The sequence below is a fragment of the Megalops cyprinoides genome, chromosome 8, assembly GCF_013368585.1.
Source record: "Megalops cyprinoides isolate fMegCyp1 chromosome 8, fMegCyp1.pri, whole genome shotgun sequence".
Taxonomy (NCBI): domain Eukaryota; kingdom Metazoa; phylum Chordata; class Actinopteri; order Elopiformes; family Megalopidae; genus Megalops; species Megalops cyprinoides.
Genome location: NC_050590.1, coordinates 26,807,840 through 26,831,748, shown reverse-complemented (window position 1 = coordinate 26,831,748; position 23,909 = coordinate 26,807,840). Strand labels below are relative to the sequence as shown.

Here is a 23,909-nt window from a genome sequence, read left to right as displayed (position 1 = left end):
CATGCATGATAAATAAAATAATTCAACTGGCTGTCAAATTTGTCCCTAATTGTTCACCACCAGAGAAATAATAGAAGGAGGAGAAGGAGAAAAATAGAAAAGTGCTAAGCAGATACAAACACACACACATATATAATATGCACAAAACTGCCAGGTCTAATTGAGAAAGTGCTGATGACCAGACCTCTGAGCAGAGATCAAAATTTGTTTAACGTGTGGGTAATTTGCCTATGCCTTCTGGAGCTGTTGTGGCCTTTGCTGTTGGTACCAATGCTTCACAGCCCTTAGCTGGAGGTGGGGTGTTCACCCACTGCCAGGGGCTACCCACATTTCACTGTGCAGCTCTGCCCATGACTGTCCTTATACACTGTCACACCCCCACAATGCCTTCAGTTTCCTGGTGGGTACACAAGCTCCAGTGTCGTCCATATACCTGCAGGCTATAGGTATAGCTTCAATGGTGCCCACCATTGCAAACATCCCAATGCAATAGTTACTTGAGTCAAGTGCACTGTGGGTGAGTTCTGAGGACTCAACAGCTACTTTAGATATGCAACTAAAACTAGGATTCTATGCAACACCTAAGCCAAGGATGACAGCACAGCAAGTTTGTGTCAACTGCAGAACTGCACCTTGACTTTCTATTTTTTTTCTAACACCCCCCATCCCCTGCATGCTGTAATATGCCACTTTTCACACAACAAATTCCTGCTACAGGGGAGAAAAAAGGGAGGAAGTGAGTGAAACCACAGATAATGAAAACAAGAGAAATGTTTGAAATTACTGGGCGGCTTACTTAACTGGTGGAGTTTCACCGTACGTCTGGCTATGCAGCCATCTTTTAGTCAACAATCAGAAAATCAAAGGCAATTGGCATGACTCAACCCAAACCTTAATACCACATGATTGTGTGGTGTAAGCTGGTTTTGTGCGAGGGCCGCTGTGGTTTTAGCAGGGAGATTAGCAGCTGGGCCAAAGTTGGCCTCCAGACCTTGCCCTGCTGATGCCTCCAGCCCTTTGAAGTCGGACCATCATACCTGGCATTGCAGCAGTGGGAACTAGACCGGTGTCAGCTTTAATCAGGGTGCTTGTCTCAGGACAGCTAACTTTGGCCCGCGCTAATTGGCCCAATTGCGGATTAGACCCTTTTGCTGCAGATTCAAGACAATAATTTAGTCAAATGGGGCTTTTTTATCTCCTTTTAATTAAGATGCCTAAGTTTAAAAGAAATGGGATTAGATGGATATTTATTTATTTATTTGTTTGTTTTTTAGGGAACCTGTGCTTGTGCAATGAAAAGTGTGTGTTTTAATGATCAAAGTAACAAAACTATATTTTGTTTGTGGTGCATGTGAGTTTAATACTTATACAGTGATGTATAAATGCAATGTACATTCAGAAACAACACAGTACTGACATGAAACTAATGTTGATTTCTTAATAATGTATATGTACACCAAAACACAATATAAAGTCCACATTATCCAACTGTCTAGAACTGCCATTAGAATGACAAATCACATTTCACACTACGAGGAGGATGACTTCCATTTCTCAGAATACCCTTTTAAAAAAACACAATAAAAGCTGCACTAGCTAAGCTAACTGTAAGACTGTGAAAAATAAGTACACAGTGAGGCTGTAAAAGCTATCCACTCTGAACCATACAGGGAAGGCTTAGGTCAAGGGCACAGCTGTTTTCCTTGATCTTGATGGGGAAAAGTTTTAGATAAATTTAAGCTGCAAAATGTCTCCATAATTCCTACTGTATTAGCTTACAGCTACAATGTGACTGAATTCCTAGCATTCCAAATTCTCAGAACAACCATCAAACCAGCCAATCCAAAAACTAGCTAATAATAAACTAACAGTAAAAAAACCCTTCCCTTACAGAGAGCTGAAAATAGAAGCTGTTGTGTTTACTTTTGGATACCTAAACAATTACACAGAAAGAATTGCTCTCCAATGATGAGGAGGACTTATGGAGATCCTAATGAGGGCCCAATGAGGCTTATTCCCTGTGCAAAAGTTCTGACCTGTGATTCTATGGACTATAAACAGGGGAAGTTGAAGGGTGAACGTCTTCCATTGCTAAGCTAGATGCCAGCATGTTAGCTAAATCAAACCTTTCAGCTGAAATGTGGAGTGGTTGGGAATCCAGTGGCGAGCAAACAATGTTCCACATTAATGAGAATGAGCAGTGGGGTGGGATCTCCTCTGGCTGATGAAGTTCTGCCAAATGCAATGGGCAGGAGGGCAAGGATGTCTCCTCTGCTGAAAAATGGCTTCATTTTTACCCAATGCTCATCAAAGTACACATTCAACTTAATCTGCTGAAAGAGGGAGCAGTACTACAGCTCACACCTGTCCTTATAGACATACTGCCTCTCTGATTACTCTGATTCCAGGATGTGTATTGTGGCTGGCAAGCCCCACAAAATGTGTTGATTTTCTAGCAGTGACCATTCAGCATACCATGTGGGTACACAGGAGAAAGTTACACATATGGCTCAATTCCAAACCGCTGCACTGTTATCCCATAAGGCTAATGTTAGCTAGCACACTGGAGCATGAATAGCAAAATTTCACCTGAAGGCCACAGCTGTCTAACACTGCTGGAACGTGTTTCTCAATAAATGCAGTGCTTGGTGTGCAACAATTCAGTCATTTGCATTTTTAAAATTCTGCTCAAGTGCATTTGAACAACCAGGTTGGCTTACTTAATGCCGAAAACACAAAAAGGCTCCACATGCAGAGATGAGGAGCTGAACCCTTTGGAGTGGGATCTACACCAGTCAGTGAAGAGGCACTGTAAAACACTAGGTCAGATGCCTTTCTTTTCTCTTTCCTTCTTTTCATAAAAAAAGACCGAGTGAGTGTACAAAACACTCCATCCATGAAACAAAATAACAAAAAAACCCCACAAAAACAATAACCAGGAAAGCAGAGACAGGACCATCCACGATGTGCCACTGTAATATAATACCTCCTTAAAGACTGACAATGAACCACTCAAGCACTTTCAACTTCAGCAGGCATTTGTGAACAGTAATTAAAAGGCCATTGCGAATAAGCACCTTGATTTTTATGGACCTTATAAATCTGCCATTAAGTGGCTATTAGGAGGTGAGAGAGGGGGATCAAGGAGGCCCCTCGGCCTGCACAGAGGATGACCTGCTGCTAACAATGGGCTTCCTGACTAACCATTAACAGCCCTCAATGTGATAAGGTAATGAGGGCCAATAGGGGCCATTAACTGGGAGGAGGGCACCTTAATTTGTCACTGGATAGGGCCCTTTTTGATTAACTCTTCCAGGGTGGTGGGGCCAGGGATGCTGGGCTTTGAGAGTCTGCTTACGACACTCCAGCAGCATGGGGGGCGTGAAGAGGTGGAGAGAGGACACTTAAGTTGCTTAATCAAGTGGTCAGCTAAAAAGGCCAACGGGTCAGAGAGGGGGCAGTGTGGTCACTCGAGGGTGAAGTCCCAAACACCAAAGCCATGCCAGCCCAATTGACCAGTAGCACATGAAAGAGGAGCAAGTATGCTAATTTGCTGGTGGGTATTCTTGTGTCAAACATCCCTGCATAAATTCCCTCCACTCAAAGGGAGATCAAGCAACATGGCTTGTCAGCACTGCCCACCAGTCTCATGTGTGCTATTGAAAGGAAAAAAAAACAAACTTTGCATGGACTGTAGGGGCAGACCTATCACAGCAGCAGAGAGCCTCCTCTCCTCTCCTCGGTTGCTGTTCCGCTTGGCTGAAACACAGTATTTAATTGGGCAGCCGCACGGCATTCAGCGGCTCATCGGCAGGAGAGAAAAGGTCCGGTTAGAGCTGGCATTCCACAAGATACACAAAAGGCACATCTCTTTTTAAATTATTAATGACCACCCACATGAGCTTAAACACTGTTTTAAGACTTTAATACTATAATAAAAGAAGGCTTACCTATATGGAAAAAAACACAATGGTATCCTGTCCTGACAAAAACTCCGCTGCACCAGGATGCACTGCAGGGAGAGCTGAGGAGCTTTGGGCTTTTAAGGCTTTAACCATTTCTTTAACTTATTAATGATATATTTTTGATTATGGCAACAAAATCCTGAACTGATATAGACAGACTGAGAATACAACCATACAATTACACGTTCCTTTATTCTATTGACAAGTGCTTTCTGTGCATGCTCCAATGCTTTTGAAGTTCGCCCAAAAGTGCCACTATTTCAACATTTAATCAATAGTCCCAGCTTTTAATTTACACCCGATGGCTGAAAAGAACAAACAAATGGCAGTCAAGCTAAATAAATGTGAAATCCAATACATAATCATTATCACTTAATGCTTACACTACAATTAGCCGGATTTGCCTCTTCTCATCAGAAAGGCAAACAACGGGCAGCTCCTCAGGCTGCAGCTTTAAAATGAAGAACCGCCTTGTATTAAATGTCAACAGAAACTTGCAGTGTGTCCAGGGTGTTGCTGAGACCAACTCACGGGAGAAGTCTTGCGGTTTGGGTGTGATGTGCGTTCTCTCTCTGTTTGAGTGGGTGAATACATTTGACACTTGTTTGTTTTTGAGCCCACGGTCTGCTGCACACACAGATAGCCTACCTCAATGGTGAATTGCTTTCTCTTTAGCTTAAAAGCCAGATCCTTTGTGTCAGGGACTTCACACACCAGGCAGTTGAGATGAGGTATCTGCTTCACGTGTAGCAGACCTTGTGGAGACAAAAAGGAAATTAGGGACGAGTGAGTGATGCTGGAGGGACAGATGAATAAACTTGACTTACGGGGGACTCAGCAAAAATGTAAAAAGTCCCTTGGTACCCCATCCACCGCCCCCATGCACTATCCCCTCCTCTTACCCCCCCTTTTGTGAGTTCAACACTTGAAGCAACGAAGCAAATGTTGTGATTATGCTCAAGTAATGAAGCAGAACAAGATAAACAACGATTCTTGTCGGAAGGAACAGCTAATTGCGTTTGGGGGGCACGGGAGCTGTGATGTGAAAGGGGATCCCGGTGCCTGTCGCTACCGCTGCATGTTTTTGTGTTTTTTTTTCCCCGGTATTTACAGTAAGCAAATCTGGCTATCACCTTGCACGTTGCCCACGGCACTGCTGAGCCGTCTTTATTTTATTAACTGCACCAGTGGGCAGCTACCAAAACAGAGAGCGCAAGCGAGGGAGGAAAAGTGGGCCACTGCTCACAGAGGGGTGTGACTGGACAGGCTGAGAGCGGCGCTCACTCCCACTCCCATCTCCCCCCTCCCGTCCCACAGAGCGCAGAGAGTGGCCGGGGTGGGAGACAAAGGGAGGCCGAAAGGAGGCTGGGGGAACGAGCAGCTGCAGATCCGAGGATGTGACCTGGATGGGGCTGTTCTGCCCAAGCGTCCTGCCAGGCCCGGGTGTTGGGAGATCTCACTCATCCTGATCGCTTCTGACAAGCAGGCCGTTGTGTTTTACACAGCCCCCTGATCCACTGCTGTTGCTGCAGACTCACAGAGAAAGAGGAAGCAGCTCCCCAGTGCTGGACCTCAAACTAGTATCAGGGGGGCTGAAGTGCAGACAAGCAGCGGGTATTCTGACACAGTGGACTGATCTTGTACCTTTGTTATGAGCGTCTTAATTAATTAATTAAATAATATCTTAAATGTCTTTTACACTTACATTATATACGGTATAGTATATCACATGGTATACATACAAAAGTGCCAAGCTACAATGTAAAAAAGAATAAAATCTAAACATTGTGAAATAATAGGCACACTGTATGCTTGCATGTGTATAGGTGAAAAATAGGATAATACTTTATCTTAAAGGTTTTACAAAAAAGTAAAAATGCATAGGCCTCTTCTTTGCACCACTTCTGTTATCTTCACTGCTTTCGCCATTTGGCACAGACAAACAACAGCTCGATGTCTTTGCGAGTCACTGAATATCATACAGTATAAGAAATTAAAAAATTTACTGGTATGAAATGATTTAGGATATGCACTGCTGGGTGAAAAACAAGGACTCCTGATATTTTCACTGCTGGATTGGTTACTCAGCATAACCGTGGCCTTTTTAAGGGGGAAAAAGGAAATGCAAAAGGGAGAGAAAAATAATAATCTTTAGCTAAAAATATCCATCCTGCTTAAAGTGACCTTTCCGTGTGGCAACAGAGGGGAGGCGGTGGCACAAAATGAGCTGCGATACCACAAAGCCTGGCCTAGCACACCTCTCCCACTTATTTAACTTTAATACCTTATTACCATGAGATTTACACAATATTGAACCATATAGTTCAATATCATTAAAATACTGATTTCCCAGCATTTGGGCCTGGGGGCAGGGTGAGCGGAAGGCTGGCGAGGCATCTGAACTCCCCTGAGCCTGTCTGCTGAGGAGCACGTCTGATTGAGTCGTGTCACGCTAATCTGTCCTGACAACATGCGAGGAGCTGCTATGTTTCCTTCTTAGCACTAATGCACTTTTTTGTTTGGGAGTGACCCCTCCACTCCTGAATGGCTAAAGCGGAGAGTGTTTTTTGGGGGGGGGTGGGATTTGGAGGCGGCGGTGCTGGTGCAGAGAAGGAGGTACACTTAGAAATGCAAATTTGGATATAAAATCGTTTGCTTGTTTCTTTTAAGACAACCCAATTGGAGGTTAGCCTATCTGTGTTTGTGTGTGTGTGTGTGTGTGTGTGTTGGAGAGACCACAAAAACATCTCTGAAGACAGCAGAAAACTGGCCTATTTTACTGGTAAACTGGCCTGTCTTCAGGTAAAACTGGCAAATACTACACAACGTTTAGTGTGTGTGTGTGTGTGTATACATGCCTGTGTATGTGTGTGTGTGTGTGTGTGTGTGTGTGTGTGTGTTGGAGGGGTGGAACAGGAGCTCCTTACCATGATAGTCCTTGTACAGAGGGTTAGTCTCCCCTTCCAAGCCTTTGAATGATTCAAGAGCAATGGCTGTGTCACACAGCTTGGTTACACGGCCCATAATTGCTCTGTTCTGTAAAACACAGAAAGCGAGAGGCATGCTGAAGTAGCGCACAGGTAATTAAAACGTTCCTAAAGAGCTGTCGCCAGGCCATCAGCAATAAAATTAAATTAGGTCATCATTATCTTAGCATTAAAGCAAGAGGTGGAAAAGAGGAGGGAGGGAGCTGGGGGGAAGAAAGGACCCACAGCGGAAATAAAACAGCTCTACTCAACCATGCCCAAAAGCAGCAAGGCATGCAAACCAGAGAATCCTACTACCTATATCACATATCTGTGAGTGCATTTGGCAATACACGGTGCCCAATTAAAACTTTGGTAACACCATAATTCACACAAACACAGTTCAAGCTGGTGCAGGGCTGGCAGTGGCCCTCTCTGCTGGCTTTGGCTTTCTCTGGCTAGGGGAAGGGGGACTGTGCTTGGACACAGGAGTTAGGCTGAAACTTGGCCCTCCATGACAAGCCTTGGGCATGGTGTAAGGATAGTCTCACAGGGAAACACACGTACACTTACAAAGACAAGCATACATGGATAAATATGCACATGCAGAAACATGTGTGCACACATCCTACATGATGAGCACACCTACCCAGAACTGCACACACATGTGAACACCCACATGTTCACCCACAGACACACTCACACAGGCAAGTTCATTGAATGTGTCTCAGTTATTTCCACACAGTTATGAATGAGCTGGATCTGTTTGTTTCCCTTCATGTAAAATTGACAGGATGTTGCCTCAGTCAAATCTGAACACGTGGTCTCTGTCAGACAGTTTTAATCAACACTTTCTCATTTTACACTGTTGACAAATGGGGAAAAGTGACAAAAGTAACAAAAGTGCTGTGCATCTCAAACAAACTAATGGAAATGCTCATTAATGAACAGTCCACAAATTCAATATGGAAAACTGGCATGTGTACGCCCTCTATAAGAAGTGCAACACGCTACTCCCTCTACATGCAAGTGTGCTATTGTGTGGACATTTGGCTGGGGGGAGGAGGTGAAAGTTAGGACATATGATGTCCAGATCTCATTCAAAATAGTGATGTAAACTACCCTTCAACAGAGCAGTCAGCTGTTTGTGCTGCCAAAGATTTAAATCTGCTTAGCCTAATCCTATGTTCCATTGAAATGACAGGCTGACAGGAGCAGCAGACAGGCAGACCTGGGCACAGATGGAGGACTGGCTGGGGAAGGGACCCGGGCAGGTGGGACCAGGAGTGGAGGAAGGCAGGGGAGCACTCCCTCTGCTGGCCGGGGCCCTCACCTGCTCTTCTGTTACCTTCTGCATGGCTGGCCACTCCTGCATTATTCATCACACACCTTTTCAATATTTCACGTGCCCCCCTTTCTGTGTTTGTGGCCCTGGCCTAATGCAATTTTCATACTCAAATGTTTTTTGTCCTACTTTGGAACATGAACAGTGGCTTTCGTCAAGATTTGGTGTCATGGTGGAGCACTTACGATTCCTCTGTTTTTCCTCTCTGAGTGCAGATGATGTGCAAACAGAACAAAAAACATATTCAGCTAAGAAGGAAGCAAACTTGTGTTGGAGCCTCAAGTTTATCAATTCTGTGGACCATGAATGGTAGCAGACAAAAATTTGTCAAAAATACAGCTAAAGTTAAATAAGCTTAAATCACATGTGATGCAGCTCCTGGTCACTCACATAACCTCCACGTGGAAGTGGATAAAAGTTTTTTTTTTTGCTTTAATCTGATATTAAAAATTGATGACAAAGTTACAAGAAGTCCAATTTGTTAACTCACAGCACATTACCAACCACTCCGGGGCAGGTCTGAGTTCAGATTTAATTACCCGAATTAGCTAAATCTCAAAGTAATACAAACCACCACATAAATAATACAGTGCACAGCTTAAGTCATCTAAGGCAACACACATCAACCTGGAAAAACATGGTTTAACTATTTCCAATGGTGGCCCACTGATTTAGGACAGGTTTTTCTAATTACAGCTACTTTATATCGGGTGCGCCGTCTGTTTTAGAGAGGTAAGCGGGGGTCTGTTGCTGGACTGTTGGCCTGTCACCAGCATCTCCCAGAGCAGGATGGTGCAGCTCCTTTCCCCCACTGTTCTCATCTGAAAGCTGGCCGCAAAGCCACACCAGCTCCCGGGCCTCCAGAAGGCTCCAGCCCGGGAACCCTCGGCTGCCATTTGGTTTGCGGCTCTGCGGGTCTCCCAAGACCTCTCCCTGCAGAGGGGCCCAGGCCAGACTGAGGCGGTGCTTCGCTCCATAACCAAGTTATTATTAAACTTTAAGGTCAATCGTGGCACTAGCAGCTCCATGGAAGCTTTCAACACACGCCGTGTTTGGCTGCAGCTAATTAAAAATAAATGGGCAGTGCTGTGCCTATGCCACGGAGCTCTTTTTTTTCTTTTCATTATTTGTCTTCTGTGAGAGTCTGATTTACTATGGCCTTTTCTATATTTAATAACCATGACACATGTATTTTATGACAGCAACTTGACGGAGTTTTGGATTCACTGGCTCAAGTCTTATATGTACATTCTAGGCAAAAACTACAAGCTAACAGATTGCTCTGATTTAGAATTCCAAACCAAGCTCAAATATTGCCTGTGTATTTAGTGTAACATACATGTACAGTTATAGTTGCAACACATACATATGTACAGATTATTCAGAGTTGTATATCATTTGTTTAAATTAATGCAATAAAAATATGTTCAACGAAATGGTTATCAGAGCAAGGCTTGGCTTGCAATGGAGAAGAAATTCTCACTGATATTCCAATACACTCCACTTTCCCCTACGCCGTCGCATCAAGATTTGGATTTTGTTAATTACAATGGCTTATCGCTACAGCAAGAATTACAGGGCTAAGGCATAAATTGGCATCTGTTAGGAGCACCATCCTGGTTCCTCTCAGAGTGGGGTGAGGACAGGCGTTCCCTGCCTTCTGCCTATAGAACAGTTGTGCCCACGTTTGGACATTGGGCTGTCCACTGCCTGCTGGCTCCAGAAGCCAAAGCTTCCATATGCCTTACCAGATGACTCCATCTCCACACTGTGACCTCAGCACAGAACAGGCTCAGGCTGGGGATGCCCAGGGAGCTGCCCGCATAAAAAACACACACATATACACATTCAGCACATAAACACATATGCTAAACATACACATATACACATACAGGGAGAGACAAAACGCACACACCAAACATACATACAAACAGCACTTATACAGAATGGTAACAGTAAAAACGTACAAAAATGTTTATGCACACAACACAATGAAAACAAATATACATAGAACACACAGCACACTGAAAGCACAAGTGGCATATACACAACACACACACAGTATACATACACCACACACACACACAGATTACACAGACATACACCACCTGTACATGAACAAATGACAAAAACAGAAAAAAAACTTACAATGAATGTGCCACTTACTCAAAGTACAGAAAAGACAGACATACAGATAACATCCACACAGAATGTAAACAACACATACATACAGTACAAATGAACACACACAAGCTTACATACATGCATATAGTTTCCAAGAAGGACCCTGGGCTGACACTTAGTCATTCTTGATGAAGAAACAAATAAACCCATGGAAAAATTTTTGCAAATTGAATCCATCAAGGTTTTGAGCCAAACACATGTAAAGGAATAGCCAATAACTGGTACACAGCACAGAGCTGAGGGTCAAGTCAAAGTGACTGGAACAGGCTGAAGCAGAGACGACATAATTCACCGTGTGTAGTTGTCAATAGAGCCAACACACAAACGCACACGCGCACACACACACACACACACACACACACACACACACACACACACCAAACTGCCATTTTCACCAACCAACCTTAACCAGCTCAACTCAGAGAATGATAAAGTTACTAACAATTCTCACTGCAAGAGCAGCTTGGTACACGATATTCTAATATTTAAACTATATTATATTTGCATTCATACCAACACATCTGCACAACTGTATTTTCAGGCCCTGGTGGAGGCATCATAGCATTAATATTGCAGGAGATGAATATTTAAACATCAAACCGAATATGGAAAAATAACACATTGAATGGAAACTCATCAGTCCTCATGAGAGAAGCTAAACAAGGTTTATTCTTAGTGGCTTTTCATTAGACAAATAATTTCCCAGAGGAACTAAAGCACAAGCGTACATGCACACACCCACACACACGCGCACGCGCGCACACACACACATACACACACACACACACACACACACTCTTGCTAGCATGGAGCCAAGGGAGGCTGGTTTTCCAGATTCTGCTTTTTAAACTATATTAATGAAAAGGTTTGCTCCCTTCTTCTTGTTAACAGCTGTACACCACTTAATGATATGACTGCTCCCCGCTTCATAGAGCAATGCAGTTGATTACAGGCAAAAATCAGATATTTCAATGATTGAACAAACAGACAGAAACGCAGAGTGGCACAACTCTGAAACCATACCAGACCAAAGATTAGAGACTACACAGAAGAACAAGTGACTCCTACTCCCCACATGTGTGCAAAATCCAAATGAATAAATCAAATACTGCACCCCCACCACTACCACTACAAACTCCCCTCCAAACTGAAAAAGGGTATTATGAATGTTTCCCTAGCCTCCTATTCTCCCTGCAACGATGGCCTATTTTGATCTTGGGGAGGTTTAACAATGGGAACAGCTGCTGTCATTAGGTGTCCAGCTATGTCCTCTGGCCCACAGGCCCAGGCTGTCCTCTCCTCCCACCATCCCCTCCAATTAGCGCTGGAGATAAGAAGAGGGATAAGTGAGGGTGGTGACGCCCCCCTGTCTACGAAAAATGTCAACCGTTTCTCACTGCACTTGACAGGCTTATTCTTAAATACTGCATGTCTCCTGGCTGGCTGGTGGAAAATGGGGTCAATGAGATAAACAGTGTCATTAGAATGTGGCACAGGCTAAAGGATCACATCTGACATCTTTGCTTTTCTCTGGAAAGAGGAGTTAAAAAAGTGCTCTGCCTCTTCTACACATACAACTGCCTTGGACTGCTGCTCCAAGAAAGCAGTTATAACAGTTGGCCACATGAATAGGGCCCCACCTCATGACTTAGAACACAAAATGCAATTGATTGTGCGATGACCATTCATCAGGAAAAAGTCAGTAAAATGTTCAGATTCATCAGGAATAAGTAAGTAGAATATTCAGGTAATATTTTTGACACATACTGTTAGGTAGTTTCTCACTGTACTATAATGTATATACTGTGACTACACTGTTGTGAACATTCCATTCCTCTAAATTGCAATCTATTTCCCTCAAAACTTAGACTAAGAGTGCAGTCTTACCTGTATGAGATGGGAGGGCACTGTTACCACACCCACAGAGAGAGAGGATCGAAGCAGGGCGCGAAGACCGTACAGGAAGGTTGTGAGACTCGAGGCATTACTTGGGTTCTCCTTGCAGCAGATGTCATCTCCCCACAGAGCAGAGCCAAGAGAGTGGAGCCCGATCCTCAGAATGTTCCTGGACTTGTTCTGTTCAAGACACACAGGGAACACATAGACCAGTAGACTCCACCACAGCCAAATGTGCCTACTTCCTGGCCATACAGAGACAACTGAGTATGTTGGAAATCAGACAACTCAGTGATCAAGTGCTTGAACTTCAAGCAGTTTTGACCAGAACGTTACTGCCCGTGGAACGCTGCAGTTGAGTCTGATCTTGAAAGACTGTTGGGCCAAGGAGCCAAGGGGACAGGGCCACAATGAGACTGTGAAAAGCTGTCTAGACTTGCTTTCAAAAAAATGTCTGATGCCTTACAATGAGAGCAGCATTTTTTGGCACGTCAACAGGGCAAGGCGGCTAACAGGGTCTTAATCATGGCTGGCTCTTCCCGAAGATGAGAAAACAAGCCAAGAAGTGCCAAGAGGGAATGAGCCAGTGGGACTTTGACTGCTCCAGGCCAAGGGCCTCTCAGGGGTTTTGCAATCAATTCCTGCTGGAGAGGAGATCGATACTTCCACACGTCCCCTCCCTACTCTGGCCAACTCCACGGAATTACCGATATGACCCAATTTAAGCTTGTCACAGCTCTGGAAACAAAGTCTGATTGGTAATGTATCACTCAGGCATCACTGTACAGAGTGGAAATAATGTTACCTCCTCTGTGTCTGACACATTGCCATTTTCTTCACAGCTCACACATGATCCATTAAGGGCGGTTTACATCACATCCACCTTTCAAGCCATGCAAAACCCCGCAAAAGGTCTAGACAAAGCAGACCTTCTACAATCATTTCTGTAAACTTGATCCTTGTTCAGGCTATCTTCAGTGTTCTCAACTTTTAATTCAGAAGTACTACAGAATTTGAGAAAAATCTCTGACGGTCTGCACTGATTGTGCCTGGTTAAACTCAAAGTAATGCACACCTGCTGCTGAGGGTTTACAGTGAATCGTTTGAGATGTGCTTCAATATGTCTACTTTTGGGAAGCGGCTAGAGAGAAGTAGCAGGTATTGCTATGATCTACAGAAATGTAAACACCTGTCACTCTCTCAATGCTCCTGTGAGGTAGCAACAAAGTTAACCTGGCTGCAATGTCAGAGGAAGGCTGTAAAACAGAACACATTAACTGGATACAAAAGAAACTACCATTGTCATAACAGAGTCACACACCTGACTGCAGAGAATGTTAAAAGCCAACTCTATTTTCTCTTAAATCCAGCTGAGACTTAAACCAAAGCAACTAAGGACATTTTACTGTTGAACTGATTAATTTTCACATTTCCACAATAATTAGAGTTTCAGATTTTGTCACAAATCGTTAAAAACATTCGACACTGCAAACTATACAATGCAGTCCTTTTCCCCTCTCTACTTTATTCTCCTCTGGAGACCTGGGGCTCAAAACTGCCAATCAAGTAGGGGCATCTAAGAAAAATAAACCTCATTGTTTCCGCGTGTTTCCATCTCTGTGGCGTGCTGGGCTGAAAGGTTCCCAGGGAGTGGGTGTCACTCAGCTGCCTTCTTTCTGCCACTTCACTACAGTATATGTGCAAGCTAGTCACTGTGAGTCTGTGTGTGTCAGGTGAGAGTGTTGGTGAGTGAGAGACAGAAAAAGGGTGAATGAGCGCGTGAGTGCATGTGTGAGAGCTTGAGAGTGAGTATGTGTGAGAGAGAAAGAGAGAGTGTGTGTGTGTGTGTGTGTGTGTGTGTGTGTGTGTGTGAGTGAGAGAGAGAGAGAGAGAGAGAGCTTGTGAGTGTGTGTTTCTGTAGGGAGGCTTTGCAGTGCTCAGAGGAGAGCTGTCATCGTGCTGGACGAGTTCTCTGAGCCTGGCGACACTGTGGGAACTGTTATGACATGCCTGTTGCCATAGCGACCCCAGGGGAGAAAGGCAGGGGGTGGGCGGTGGGGGATTGAGGTGCCTGTCAGGGACCAATTTACTTCTCCAGTGGGGCATCCTCCCAGCAGGGAACACACGTCTACTAGGCGCCCACTCTAGGAGCCCTGCTCTGCCCTGTGCCCCCCTAACTGAACACTTCTTACCACAGTTCAGCAAAAGAGGCATTCTCCTACTAACAACATGCTATCTCTGCTCAGTGGAAAACAGTCCAATCAGCTAGCTGACAGAGAAGATGCAGGGTTCCATTGATAAGAGCCATTCACAGGGTTGGCACACCTACTGCCTCATTAAGCTCAATATCTCCCAGGGCACAGTATTCTGGAGAGCTGAATGCAGGAGTAATACCTACAGCAAGCAGCAAGGGTCATTTTACTTGTGAGGACACACGAAGACACACCCTTGATCTTGTTTACTTCACTGGTAGACAGGCAGGCAAAATGTCTTTCATGCCAGTATTACTATCCCTATGGTCCTTCATAGCAGGGATTCTTGTTAAGAGCCTACTTTGGACTGGTTCCCATGTTCCCTTTTCATATTCTGACAAGCCTCTGTCGTCTCACACTATCAACTGTACAGACCTTTAATATCAACATTTAATTAAACAGATGAAAGATGGGGCATAACTTGCCAGGGTGAGGCTCTGCAGGTCAGAAATGTAGGTGAGACTTATATCAAGACTTTATCAAAGCTTTTCCTGAATAAAAAAATCTGGTCAGTAGACATTTTTGACATACTGATAAAAGCCTAACTGAGTCGGTTCACATATTGATTTCAAAAGATCAACAAGATGGTGCTGAAACACATGTCTGACAGCTGAAAGCAGTCTGCCACATCCACTGCAAGCTTTGAACAACATTTTAAAGTGAATGGAATCATTGATCACTTACAATCAATCTGATATTGAAAATGTGTAGTGTTTTCAGCATTATGCAACCCTGCTTTGGAATCACCATCATTATATAGCAGACTCATGTCACCACAACAATTTCACACAGGAGGCTAGACAACTACATTCCTCCAATACATCGGCACACAGCCATTCACTCCATAAATCCCACAGTGCACTACAATGTAGTAAGCGTTCATTTGAGAGTAGGCATTACTCTGTTGACCTCATCCAAGCAACTCAAAGACACCTTGCAAGTTGCAGGGTATCCGAGGACAGTGAGATGGGGAAGTCCTCTGACATATCGCCCCTCTGCTTGAAATGACGCCAGCTGATTCTGCCACTGTGGGGCCCCAGAAAATGACATGGCCCATTTTGAAGTTGGGTCTTAGGGCTCAGCCTGTACTCAAAACAAACACCTTGTCCACTGGGCCACTTGAGACCCCTTTAGCAGCATGCTTGATTTTGTTCACTCTTTCTCTAGCTGATAGTGCCTATTTGGTCAGAAAAACATATGCAACACTTGAATGTTATAAGCTTGAATCTCAAGAGAGATATTGCTGCTGTGTCTAGCTGCTAAATTAGGTAGCATGCTGGTTAACCCTAGACATGTCCCTGAACCAGTTATCAGTGATACCTACTTGCATCCAACTGTATAAATGGGTAGTGTATTACATACAACTTATGCACGCTATACACTTTGTGAATTAAAAATGACATGGAGTCATCTGAGGCCTCAGGCAGAGATTACCAAAACAGGCCTGTGCAGTGCAAAGGTCTTTCCAGCTCTTTCACTAACAGAAATAGAGGATGCATTCAATGTGTTTGGGGAGTCACAGGGGTGGCAGACTGGAGAAGAGGTTAATGAGAATGAACATATTGCCGGCACTCTGCTTCGGCTCCCCTTGTTTACTTGAGCAGCGCTTAGAAACAGCTTGTTCACTGTTGACAATCTCTTATCCCGGCGGCACGCACCCTCCCCAGTGCACAGTGAAAACAACATTAGCTACCTGGTAATAGAGGAGGCAGAGGTGAGGGAGGGGCCTACCTGGGGGGTGGCTCCGTCGAAGCCCTCTCTGCGGATCACTCCTTGGATGGACCTGAGCAGGGCCATGTACCCCTCATTCATTTGGCTGAGGGATACACAAGACGACATTCAGAAAACAGAAGAACAGGCCTCAGGGATCCTGTTGCCCAGTAAACTTCCCCCTATCCTGGGAACTACCTGCACTGAAAGCAATGACATCACACACCTCTGGCCTACTGCTTCAGGCTGAGCATCTCATAGACAAGCACTTCAGTGCCCGCTGGGGAGACTGGCAAATATCTTGAAGGAAAAGGCCTTGAAATGGCATTGAAATAAAATTTTGTGGGAATTATTTTTGCTTTTTGTACATTTTGGATTCAAAATGTGATTTAATGTATCAACTTCTGGCCAATACGCGATTCAAAATGGCAGACTTTCTGATGAAGAATAGTGCCATGCTATAACACACATTTGTGTGTCAGTAATGGAGCAGCATATGGATACTGCTGAGTGTGGCTCCCAGACTACCTTCTCTATCCTCAAGAGTTCATAGAAAATATTGATAACTCAAATTAACAAATCAATTTAAGGGCTTCAGACATCAGCTGTGATCGTCTGCCATTAACTCCCTGTGCGCAGCCAGCACTCAGTGAGTGACAAATTCTGCTGAGACCGAGATGGCTTCATTATGTCAGCCTCACTTACCACCCGGAAAATGAATGATTTAATGAAGCAACCTAAAGGATGACACCAGCACAGCATTTCTGTGTTAAATCATAGATAATGAATGTGATGCTAATAAAGGCCTCTACCACACACACCTGATCAGTGTCCCTTTGACACACACTCTCTCTCCCTCCCTTACAATTTAATTTTTTCAAGTCAAAGGAGCTTTATTGACATAACCAATGCAGTAACGCCTAGCAAAATCACATAAATAATGAAAACAATCCAAGATAATAATAATAAACAATGAATAATAATGACAAAGGCAACAGTAATAAGGATGCTAATAGCAGTAACAATAATAATGATAACACAAGTATAAAAAGGAAATAAGTAGAGGTCAATTTCCAAAGAGGTATAGAACCTAAAATCACTTTTCATGATATCAAAGAATTGTACTTTACTGTCACTGTTCTGCTCCTTGACATTTGGTAGGAGTTTTATTTGGTGTGGACTGTCAGGTTTTCAATGCATGATATGTGACAATACTGAACTATTCTAAAAAAATTTGATTTTAGAAGCATTACACTTTGGTGTGTTTTATTAAAAGAGGATTTGGTTCGTTTTTACTGCAGAAAGCCATGACAATTATCACAAAAAACTGATGCCACTATGACTACAGTCTGCCATAAGGAACCACAGACATTTCAAGACTAAAAAGAAGACCTTAAATTGTATTGACAGGTGACATTTGTTAAATGGCAAAAGTATCCTTCAATACATGAAATTTTCATAGCAAGCATTCACATCTTCCTGTTACATACGAAAACAAAGTATTTATTACAAGCTGCCTTGTGTGCTCAGGTTGGACTAGACTTTCATTCATCTACTTAACGAAAGCAGCAAAACCCATGATTTTAAACAAGTCTTTTCAGCATACATTATCAAACTATGTTCACAACCACATTCCCATTGTGGTGCCCACCAAGTCTATTTGATAGCCGTCAATTATTGCTGATTTGAACGCTCCATTTTGTTATACAAATATACCTTTGACTGATTGGATCGGACTTGAACCTACAGTGTGAGCTTCAAACACAGACATTGAATGACCCCCATTAAAGCAAATCATATTCAAATTTTGGCAAATAATGGTGCCCTCTAACCCTGCTGTGCTAAACACTATTCATTTTTCCTGAATAAAAAAACGGGTTCCGCTTTTTTGCCTCCTGTGCCAGGTTTGAGGAGAAAAGCCCCCATTTCCCACTGTCACCATTGTGTTTAATATGTTGTATCATGCTCTTCCCACTGAGCTTATTCCTTACAGATAATGACAAGAGCTAGGTGATAATCCATGAGAGCAAATGTGTGAGCTAATTAAGATTATACCCCCAGACCAGCAGAGTACAGTACTGCTCTGCAAGACGCTGCCTGCATTGTGAAAGTGGATCCATTTAAACAACAGGGTCCATATCACCTAGAGAGCAATTTATACCAATTATACCTTATCATAAAATCACCCAATTTAATAGTCAGGAAATCAACATGAGGCATTTGCCATGAGTAAGAGACAACAGTTAAAGGATTCATTTCTAGTCGATAGGCTGTCATTTTGTCTGGCTGATGAGCTCCCTGTTCGAAAGATATTGTGAATGTCTGGCTATAGTTCATCTGTAATTTATCAAATGTCATCTCTAAAAATCCAAACAAAAAGCTATGTGTATTTCTTCGATCCTTCTGAAACTCAGAAGGTCTCTAGAAGGACTCCACACCGCTAACAACCCTCTAAAGGAAAACATGATAAAATTCTGATTCAGGATTCCCTCAAGTTTTTCAATGAACAGCTTGCTGTGATCCAAACACACATGGTAACAATAACTACAGGGATGTTTAACAACAGACTTGTAACATCATACAACATTTTGCAGTAGCCATGGAAAATGTTACTTTCTCTAGGTTTAACACATGAGCTCATTTTACCTGGTAAGCAAACACATGCTTACTGGCCTACACGCCTAGGGCCCATTTTCCTGTTCTAATGGCTTAATGTATAAATAGTTAAACGACTCTGTATACTGAAATGAAACAGAGAGGTTCATAAAACTCCCCTTTCCATGTAAAGCAGAGCAGATTGATTTGTTTGCCCTGTTGCCTGAGACCTTTTCTAATGTAAAGAGCACATCTGACCTTTGATCGTCAAGCGCACTTGAAACCGTAAAAACTCAAAAGCAAACACTGCTTTTATTTGCATAAATTCCCCAAACCTTTTACTCCCCAATTTGCTGTTTTAAAACACAGAAACATTTTTCAAAACAAAAGGAACATTAAGCTGTTTTACAATCTTTATTAGCTGATTAGATGCTGTAAAAGAAAGGATGGTGCCCATGATGAATCCATGAAGCCATTAATAGGACATTGCACCGCATTATTTTAAAATACACTCTGTTGTCTACTAAACAGATGCATGCCACATAGACAAAATGTTTTACAATGTAACCATTTATTGCCTCACAAACACAGCAAATGCAGTGTCACACAAATATATTCTAGTTGACAAAAACAGAGAAATCACACCAATGTACAAATGTTCTTACCTTGGTTCTGTGGCTGAATTAATGGGGAGTTCATCTGGGAGGAAGAAGCTGTTGCATTTAGTGGTCTGTCTCATCTCTGCATCCATTGTCTTGGACACATCGTAATAGTGTCCAAATCTGGACGAGGAAGCCAAGGCAGTCTGCAAGTCAACATGAGAATCAAATCATTTGCAGAGAGTAGTGCTGTACTGACAAAAATCAATTTCAAAGAGATTCTTTTGTCAGCAGCCTGCAAAAACAGTTCCAGTATAAGGCTGTTGGATTCTCTCTTTTGTTACTGAGACAGTTGACTGAGGTTCTGCAAGAACAAGGTGGTTCAGATAAGCATGTCTTCACAATTTCACATTTGTTTCTTCCTTGAAGAGAGAGAAGTCATTTGGAGCATTCTGAAGCGAAAAGTAAAAAGATACTTCTGTTCTGTGTTAAGTTCTACTTTCATGTGAAGTTATTTCTGTTCATTCAGCAACTTGCAGAGAGGTGGAAGAAATCAAATCGCTGAGCTGCTACATATTTGAACATTCATCAATGATAAGCAAAACAACAATAATTCACACCATTTACTGTCTTAGACAAATCAATGCATTATTGTACAAATTTTTTTTGGTTGAGTTTAATTGTGTCCATTCAGTTATAGAAGACCTGAGGTCAGCTCAGGTCTTAATTAGAATGGTTACAGCAGCATACATAAATATGAAAATACATTTTTACATCTTTTTACATAAAGAGTCAATTTAAAGATCACTCAACAGTTGTCAATACACTATGACACAGTCTCAGGTAGTTATCTTGACAGCTTTGTAGACTGTTATGCTAATTATGTTCTTGGTTATTAATGGATGACTGACCTAAATGGTTAAAACGAACAAAGTGGATGACCTACATGTTTACCATTTTGGTTGTTACAGCAAAATTGATTTTGTGCAGGGAGACACACATTACTATATAAGATCCCTACAAAACAATATCCCTGTATTTTTACAAATAAAATGGTAGATTACTCATTTTCCAAGGAACAAAACTGCTCACAAACATCAACCAACTGTCAATTTGCAATAATTTCAAAACTGTAAGGTGAGAGAGTATAGAGAGCTTTAGAAGGCTAAAAAGGAATGTTTCAAATGAAACCATTGTCCATGCCATAATCTACTCTTAATCTGGATAAGGGATCCTGATGCGTTTTTTTCCCCCTTACTGTGGTGGCCGTCGTGGCTCATCTTGTCATTGTGTTTGAGCCAGCCTCCTTAACGTTTTAGCAGGGCCTTGACTGGCTGAACTTTGATCTGATGTCTTCATTGAGAAAAGCTCCGGGTTGCTGATTTGGGATGCAAATCCTCCATGAGGCCTATCGGCGCTTTGTAAAGATGGCAAAGGGAGAAAAGAACGAGGAGTTTCCAAGGGCCTCTGAGGGAATCCTGGTGGCCGCACTGGTGTCCCTAATCCACATTGCAATATGGATTAAGGTAGGGGATAACCTTTCTTAAGGCAGAAGAAAGAGTATAGCAACGAACAAGCCAGGCCGGAGACCAGGATTTAGTCATAATAAAACAGAGAGCAATAAAAGCATGCTCTGTGTCAGCCGCCTTTGAATAGACCTCAATGTCCTGAATTCCCAGGCCTGGTGGGGAAGCTTGCAAAAGCCTACCTAGACCCAACTAAGCGTGAGTAATCTGCCCAAGCTGAATGGCTGGGGTGAAGCCCATTCATTCCTTAGAAGTTTAAGAGTTGATAAATTTATTATCAGTGGCGATCAGGCTGCGCTCCTGACACCTCTGTAGAGCGAATCCAGAGTAGAAGAAAGGAAAAAGAATCTGTCAGTCAGTGGACAGCCATCACTCTACCTTCTGCTGCCCATGCCTCTAATTGCAATACTAATGTGCTAGAAACCTCAGATTTGAGATGAACCAAGGCAGAAAATTGATTTCATGCTGTGACAGTTTATATATTGCCCCAAGTACACAAATGGTTCATTCAGAAGGAACTGCACCTTCTAATTTTGTTTAAAGATAGCCTTAACCACTTTGTATCCTTGGTGAGAGACTTGTTTATATAAAAGCTTTCCTGTAATAAGGCAATAAAGAAAGCTTTACAATTTTTATATTCTTTTATAATCTTCCATATGAAGAAGAAAAAATACAATTTTTTACAAAATCCAAATGACATTGTACCGTCATTATCATTTAACTGATGATAATGTGGCAAATCCAGTTAACAAATTACAGGGTGAAGTAAATGTTACAAGTCAAATAAGCTTTGTTCTCCCGGATTACGCCCGCAAAAGCACCCACAAAGGGCTCAGTGGTTTGATACAAATTACAAGTGCTTTCCACACACACTTTAGCACATGGATAAACAATTTTATTTAACTCCATTCAGTGTTTCACTTGGAGTGCAGTATGGAAACCCAAGAAACAGAAAAAGGCGTGTCACGCAACAATGCGTTATAGTGCTTGCTCATATGCCTGTCCAATTGCAACCAATGACGTGAGATAAAGTACCCAAACAGAGCTGGAAACCTTCAAGCATACCTAATAGTTTTATAAAGTGGCCCATTGCCATATCATTAGCCCCAGTGCAGAGGCCAGAGAGCTGACACCTCTCCCTGTACATGCCTCACAAGCCTGAAAGGGTGGGGGTGGGGGGGTGTCACTGAGAGTCCCCTCAGCTTCACTTTCACCCAAGCCCCTATTTCTTTTCACCTACCCATAATCCAAATCACTGCCCCCAGCAACACATATTCACACTGACTGAAAGCTGACTGAAAATATGGTCATGTTCAAAAGAGCACGTTCAACATTAAACATTCTGCTCGGCTTGAATACTCACAATACACAACCACCCCATTCTTGGCTATTTTGGTGAAATTATTGGAAAAACATGCAACAGAAAACTCAGCATTGGGTTAAACGTGTTACTCCAAGTTAAGGACAAAGAGCATTGTGGTAAGACTGAATATAAGACAGTCTTCGCATGCAGTTTACAGAGCAGTTGTATAAATATGTGTGCGAGCCTTCAATCATCTTTGTTTGCAGCTCCACAGATGACTCGGTGCGGCTGCTGCGGCAGTCCATTTATATTAATGGGAAGTGAATGCGCTAACAACCTCCACCGCGCTTCTGTTCGGACATCATTTCATATCAATCATTCGGAATCGGCCTCAATGATCCATGATGGCAAGCGTGCAGCTAATGCTACAAAAAACAAAACACAACCAATCCATTTCAGTTCAGGGTTTCAGCGTGTTTTAAAGAACAGCTATGTTTTGTTTTGGCTTTTAGTTTGATCGTTTTTTTTTTCTAATGCTCACTGTCATAAAACGTTGTAAATAGAAAATCATTTAATAATATAGCTGGACACTAAGGTGTTCATTATTACTATCCTTCTTACATAAAATTCTATACTCCTAAACAACTAAATATAGATACTAGATACTAATACTAGAATTTGACATATCAATTCCCAGCATCTCTACACCTCATGGACTGTACTACCAAAGTGTGTCTAATAGTGTTGCTCTATCATCACATTAAATATTGCAATTGTAATTAGAACAAAAATATTGGCTCAGTTTTAGAATTTTTAATCATTTTAATTTACACTTAATTCTGACTGCAACAGAGATCTAAACAATTGTTTTGCTCATGATGACTAAATGATTTACATAGACGCAGTGCTATCACCACACAACACAAAAAAAAAAGAAATAGCTGCTAATGGGTTATGCTTATTGAAATAGCTGGCATGGTTGTTAATTTTGGGACAGCAAGTTCAGGACAATCATCAAATAAAAGGGAAACTCTCTGCCTCTGTGCTGACACTACTGTATATACACATGTCCAATGACCTGTTCTTACCTGCACCTTGGGAAGGTTCTGGTACCGCCATGCTATCTTCATTGAGTCCTGACCCTCAGGGTCACCCAACTTTGTTTGCCCCTCCTCTACTCTGGTGCTGGCGATGTCATCAAGAATTGGCGCTGGGAGTTCCTACAGAGGACAGAATGAAGGAGGGGAAAGTTTGATCACTGATGTAGACTTTCTTAAATGAAACGTCGCAGCATGATAGCCTGACATGCACCAAATACCACCGGGAACAGGAAAAAACAACAAAAAATGCATTCTACCCCATCAAAGTTCAGCTCTGGCTGATTACTAGTTTTCCTTACAGTTTTTTATTTATTTTAACAGACATATATAATTGAAGTCTGAGGTGATTTTAATTTTTAGGGGAAAATTCAGTAAGTTTTTAAAAATATTGATTTGAGCATACCAAATTAAAATGACCATTAATTGGTCGATTTACAAATGTTTGGCTTGTCTAATCAAGCACTTTCT

General features: G+C 42.5%; 1 protein-coding gene across 1 annotated transcript in view; it reads right to left on the bottom strand.

Annotated features, from left to right (window-relative positions):
- The window catches only part of elp4 (elongator acetyltransferase complex subunit 4), a 66,327-nt gene that overhangs the window by 33,037 nt on the left and 9,381 nt on the right, over positions 1–23,909 (bottom strand). The window contains exons 4-9 of the mRNA XM_036535422.1: positions 23,430–23,561; positions 19,579–19,718; positions 16,340–16,424; positions 12,348–12,536; positions 6,893–7,001; positions 4,614–4,720 (exon numbers count right to left, since the gene is read on the bottom strand). Of these exons, the coding sequence (XP_036391315.1) occupies positions 4,614–4,720; positions 6,893–7,001; positions 12,348–12,536; positions 16,340–16,424; positions 19,579–19,718; positions 23,430–23,561 (762 nt within the window). The remainder of the gene's footprint in view (positions 1–4,613; positions 4,721–6,892; positions 7,002–12,347; positions 12,537–16,339; positions 16,425–19,578; positions 19,719–23,429; positions 23,562–23,909) is intronic.